Genomic DNA, 6000 nt, shown 5'->3' with positions numbered 1-6000 from the left:
TATTCAAGACAGAAAATATTCAGCCTCAGAGCCTCCCCTGGGGAGGGGAGGGGAAGGAGGTGGAGTGGGAGGAGGTGGATCCAGGGAGGAAGAAGCGAGAAATCCGCCCCCGGGAAACAGCTCGGCGCGGCAGCGGAGCGAGGCACTTCTGTCACTTGGCGATCGCGGGCGCCCGAGCGCGGCCCCGGCCCGGCCCGGCGAGGCGAGGGGAGAGTCCGGCGGCCGCCGCCCCGCCCCACGCCCTCCCGCGGCGGCCGAGAGCCCGGGGCCGGCCGGGGCAGGTCGCGGCGGTGCCTGGGAGCGGCCGGCCGGGGGCGGCGGCCTCGGAGCGCGGCGGCGGGCAGCGCCGGATCGTCCTGCCGCTCGGTGCGGCTCGCGCCGGGCGTGCGAGGCGCGCTGCCTGGGGCCGGGCAGCCCCGAGCGGATCCACTCGCCCCGCTTTCTCCGGTGCGTGTCTGTTTTACTTTCCGCCTTAGCCGAGAGGGCGCAGCGCCCGCGGGCGGGTGGAGAGCCCGGCTCGCCGCGGGCTCCCTCCCTTCCCGCCACCTCAGGCCACCCCGCCCGGCGCTGGCTCGGGGTCGGAGGGAGCCTGCGGCGGGCGGCGGGCGGCCGGCGGGGGCGGAGGGGCCGCGCCCGCGTGTGCGGAGCGAGGGAGGGCCGGAGGAAGGAGGGAAGGGCACAAAGGCCGGCGGCGGGCGCCGGGGTCCGGCCGGCCGGCCGTGGAGGAGGGGCGCCTCCCGTCCGCTCATGAATATTAACCGAGCCTGCGGCCTAGCGCGTCCCGGCCGGGCCCCGCGCCCGGCCCGCGTCCCCGCTCCTGCTCGCCGCCGCGCCTCGGAAGCTGGGCCCCGCGGGCTGGGAAGGGTAAGCCCCTCGTTTTTTGTCCCCCACCCCGGGTCTCCCGACACCTTTTTCAAAAGTGCATATTTGGGCCGCCCTTCCCGGGAGATCGAGATCACCGACCCGCCTCTGGAAGGGGCGGAGGAAATAGTGGTAGGTGGGTGGTGGGTTTTTTTTTTTTTCCGTTGCTTTTTTTTTTTTTTTTTCCCCCTCTCTCTCTTTCCTAGGTGGCCCCAGGGAAAGGGAGAGATAGTGTATCGACTGGTAGTTTGGGGAGCAGCAAGTAAATAAAAGTTGCCTGGGCTGCGGCTTCATTTCTGTCGCTCCAGAATAATGCCCCGGAGAGGGAGCTGCGCCCGGGTCCCACCCGCGGCCGCGCACGCCTCCCCGCCCAGCCCTGCCGCCGGCCAAGCAAAACAGCCGCCTCCTCTGGGGCAGCCTCGGGGCGCAGAGGCAGGGGTGCGGGCGCCCAGACTCACCCGGCCGGCCAGCGAACGCCGGCGAGCTGGGCTGCCCGCCTCCGGGACTGGCTTTTTGTTTTTATTTGGGGGCGGGGGTGTCGGGGAGCGAGCAGGGTTTTTGAAAAGTATTCCATTTTAATCTCGTGGGGAGAAAACTTCCGTTAAGTGTACGGATCTGGGAGATGCCCAAGAGCCTGGACACTGTCTCTTCTGCCCAGAAAATACATTAATTAAAATGCACTTGAAGACGGATTTTTCCCCCCCCTGAAGGCTGCACACCAACCAGGCGTGTTTGTCGCAGCCACCGTGCAGTTCTGATGTTTCTCATTCTCTCCCCCTGATTTATAGTTTTCCCCTTTTTTCTTAATGTTTTATCTGGGAGGATTATTTCCTTTTTCCTGCGGGAGCTTCATCCGCAGGGATCGAATAATCTTTCCGCGTGTTGGAACCGCGAACTTGGTGTAGACTTGTGGCAAGGCTAAGGTCAGCGTCTGGAGAAAGTTCATGCCCTTTATTCCCTGTTCTAGGAGAGATCTCTTTGGGGAGCTGACGCTCGAGCCTTCGCGACCCACTCAGATTCCTCTTGGTCTCCGAGTAGCGCTAGGAGGAGGAGGGGGACCGCTTTCTGCAGTTGGCCTCGTTAGCTGCCAGGAGGACCCGTCGTCTTTGTTTTTGGAGTCTCGAGAAATGGACGAAGACGGTGAAGTCAGTTGAAGTCCGAAGAAATCATCAGGGCGTTTTGAAGGGGCTTCATAAACACATTCCATTCCCAGGCACATTACCTGTTTCACCAGCCCTGCACCTCCTTGGAGCCTGGTGTGGAATTCTTCCCTTTTTGGTGTGTGGTGGCATTCCGCCCCCCAATGTGGACTCCAAAGGGCTGGTCCCTTCTATGTAATTTGAAATGAAATGATGGCCACACGTCGGACTGGTCTACCGGAGGGAGATGGTGACAAGCTCAAGGCCTGCGGGTCCCCCACCTGTGAGGTAAGCGCAGGGGCAGCATCTCGGGCCACTGTCTGCACTGTCTACAAGGTGTCCTGCCGGAAGAGAGTGGGGGGACAGCGGGGGTCAGCCGCCATGGGCCTCAGGAGAGGCTTTGGGGCCTTTGGGCTGATTTGTGGGAGTGTCCCAGCTTGACCCTAGGGCGGTGCAGTCTTGCACATTTTTTGCTTCCAGGAACTTCCAGAGATTTCTTCTGCAAGAAGGGTTTCTTCACTTCCAAATGCCCCATCTTGCCCCATCACCTCCGAGTAGGGAATTCTCCCATTTCAGGTGACTGGGAATCCTGCAAGTGTCTCTGTTTTCCTTCAGTTCCCATCCGCCAGTGGTTCCCCATTTGGGCCGGTTAGGAGATGGCTTTGTGCGTTTTGTGGGTATGTAGCCAAGACTGGCTCTCCGAGGTGGAGAGAGGGCAGCTGGTATGCTTGTTGTAACGGGACTTCAGTCTCACTTTGGCTCTGGTGGGTATTCTGGCTTGCTGTTGGTGCGGATCTCTGCTCTGGGTAGAAAAACAGGTCTTTTCCCGTGGACAGTTGAAGCACAGCCTTGAAAAACAGTTATAGAGTCTGTAGAGTTGTAATTCCAAGTCCCTGAAAAATCTCCTGACATTCCTGTTCTTTTATTTATGCCCTTCCTTTCACTGCTTAGAAGTTCTGTGAGCTGCCCTTGGGGTGTCAGGTGCTTGGCTTTGCCTTTGGACCATCATCTTTGGGAAGGCTCTGAAGAGGATATGCCAGGCTTCCTGAAGTTTTTTCAGCAGGCAGGCAGGACAGAAATCAGAAAATCCATTGATTTATGACACCCATATGCCTTGTTACCTCTTATATTCTTTCATCTCTCTCCCTTTCTATATATATATCTTTTTCTTTATTTTATATTTCATTCTATAATGACTACATGGTATTTAATTGGTTATTGGTGGTTTCTGTGTAATTTGCTTGCTAAATGTACTGAATACTATTACCCTTTAAATTTTAAAGTCTGTATTGAGCCATGTATATTTTTATTGAAGGATTGAATAGATTATAGTAACTTCCCCCAAAGAGGCTTTACTCTCACTATTGTTTTTGTACCTTGTAAGTGTTAAATTTTCACTTCATGCCCATCGAAACAAGGTCTAGTTATTGAGTGTGTGAGTTTTGGTGTTTTAATAAAAATGAGTCAAGTGAAATTTTGTTTTTAAAGCATGCAGAGAAACTTGCTTCATGTAGCTCACTTCGTACTGGATTAGGAAGTTTTATGCAGAAAATACAGGGAGGTGGGTACAATGTGCCATTACTGTACAACTCCTTAGCACTATACGTTTACAGTTAGAATCCGTGTTTTGCTTTTTGACACCTGTAAACACCTGCTTGCTGGTAAAAACGTGATTAAGTATAACACCACAATCCTCTGATCATGGTAAACCATAATAACTCCTTTTGGAAGGCCTACCTGCAACTTGGTGATTGCTTAATGTGTATGGTAGTTACATAATAATATGTGCTGTGGTCCCAAAGCCTCATTTGTCATTGTCTCGTGAATACTTTAATTAGCATGTTATTTGCATTATATTTGCAAAAACTAATGTTATTTGATTTTTGAGGGGGGGTCATTTAAGGGGTGTCCCCTAACCAAGAATTTATAATAGATACATCTTGTCCTTAGCTAGAAAGCAGTGTTTCCAGTTGCAAACTTGGCTTATGTTAACACTGACAGTTATGTATTTTTTTTAAGGGCTGTGAAATTTGTTCTCGTTTGGCAGTTACTGCTGGTATAGATGTGTTATTTGTAGTTCGGGAACCAAGAAAACATTATATTGCCTGTATTTTGCTCATTTAAAGATTATACACAGAACTTGAGCTTGATATTAACCTATCATATTGTTTGACTTTTTAAAGAATAGGTAGGTATTTTTTGCTTGTGGGAATAGGAATAAAGGAGCTTAAATGCTTTCAGACAGCATTTTAAAATCTCAGCTTAAGGAGTTGCCTGTTTCATTGTTGTGTATTTAACTCTCATTGATACTTCTGATGCACTTTAAATCTTTTGAATATTTTTTAGTAATAAACGTAGAGTCACTATTGGAATACTTTGGGTCGATACATATTTAAGTCTTCGAACACGGCACTTGATTTCTGTGTTTAATTTTATTAGAAGTATTACATTCTAGAGTTGTATACTGTCATTCTTTAAAAACTTTTAGAAACCAATAGCTGTGATCCTAAATATGTTTTTGAATAGTAAATTTACATGTGTTTTTTGTAACAAAGATATGAGCATGTATGTCTTTTTTTTTTTTTTTTAAGATTTTATTTATTTGACAGACACATCACAAGTAGGCAGAAAGGCAGGCAGAGAGAGAGAGGTGGAAGCAGGCTCCCTGCTGAGCAGAGAGCCTGGATGCGGGGCTCGATCCCAGGAACCTGAGATCATGACTTGAACTGAAGGCAGAGGCTTTAACCCACTGAGCCACCCAGGTGCCCGGAGCATGTATGTCTTAATATTCATGTTGCTAATCAGCCAACAGACTTAACTGTGCATGACTGAAGAAATTGGTATAGTAAATTAATAGGAATCTCTGATTCATGACTTACCTAGTTAGTTAATTCCACCTTTTCTAACTAAATAAGGGCTACTGCTCTGTTGAAGAACATTCAGAAACTTCTTGTTCGTCTTATGTATTAGAATCTAATTGTGTTGGTACGTGAATAAATATGAATAAATATAAGCATCCCTCCCCAAGGATATATTGAAAGGTTAAAAACCAAACAACTAACAAACAGTCCTCTTCAAATAATGAATTGTGACAGCTCAGTAGACTATATCTTGGGATTATGCAGTAAGGATGGCACAATTCTATTTCATGCAGAGTTATAGACTTTGCATGTCTGCAAATAATCTTTCACTCACTCTGAGCCAGTGAGTGTGTTTTGGTGTGTGCCTGTGTGCAGTCTGGTCTGTGAAGTGTTCCGACATCTCACAGAATCGCTTAATTTAGACCCTGAATCCTTGTTGATGTGATCATCCCTTTCATATCCTATAGAGCTCATCCTTCCGGGATCAACTTGCCTTTTTTTTTTAAACCAGAGGTAAAAACAGTCCTCAGCTTTTTAGACCACATTATTTTTCCTATTTCTTTGTTTGTTTGTTTTAAGATTTTTAAAATGTATTTGACAGAGAGAGCAGTGCATGAGCAGGGGGAACAGAAGAGGGGGTAGGAGAAACAGACTCCCGGCTGAGCAAGGAGCCCTACACAGGGCTGATCCCAGGACCCTGGGATCATGACCTGAGCCGAAGGCAGATGCTTAACCGACTGAGCTACCCAGGCACCCCTATTTTTCCTATTTCTTATATTTATTTTACTCTTTATCTGTAGACCATAGTATTGCCCAGTAACAGAATTTTTAGCACTTTCACTGTCTGTTGTTCAAACAAACATATTTACTGATGCCAATCAGTATTATTTATTAATTATTTTATTTTATGTCTTGCTGCTTCATCTAGACCAGGATTATCCTAGGATTAAATGTATTATAGCTGATGAAAGATAATCGTTGGTTGATTTTGGAATAGTGTAAATAACACAGCAAGGTATTTTTCAGTGTATGAACTATGAGAATTCATACTTTTGCTCCTCTTTCTGAAATACTGTGCACTTTGCTTTTATCCCAGACTCCCTTGTTCCTTCTCAGGCGCTCTCCTGCTCTCTGTCTTT

At 48.7% G+C, this 6000-nt stretch overlaps 1 protein-coding gene across 1 annotated transcript in view; it reads left to right on the top strand.

Moving 5' to 3' along the window:
- Positions 1-363: 363 nt before the first annotated feature.
- ARHGAP21 (Rho GTPase activating protein 21) overlaps positions 364-6000 on the top strand; it is a 135327-nt gene continuing 129690 nt past the window's right edge. Inside the window, 2 exon segments of the mRNA XM_044228132.1 lie at positions 364-447; positions 1829-2288. Coding sequence (XP_044084067.1) covers positions 2211-2288 — 78 coding nt within the window. The 5' untranslated portion in view covers positions 364-447; positions 1829-2210.

This window comes from Neovison vison, chromosome 12 (assembly GCF_020171115.1).
Source record: "Neovison vison isolate M4711 chromosome 12, ASM_NN_V1, whole genome shotgun sequence".
Taxonomy (NCBI): domain Eukaryota; kingdom Metazoa; phylum Chordata; class Mammalia; order Carnivora; family Mustelidae; genus Neogale; species Neogale vison.
The sequence above is the reverse complement of the archived record's forward strand: the minus strand, read 5'-3'. Positions and strand labels throughout refer to the sequence as shown.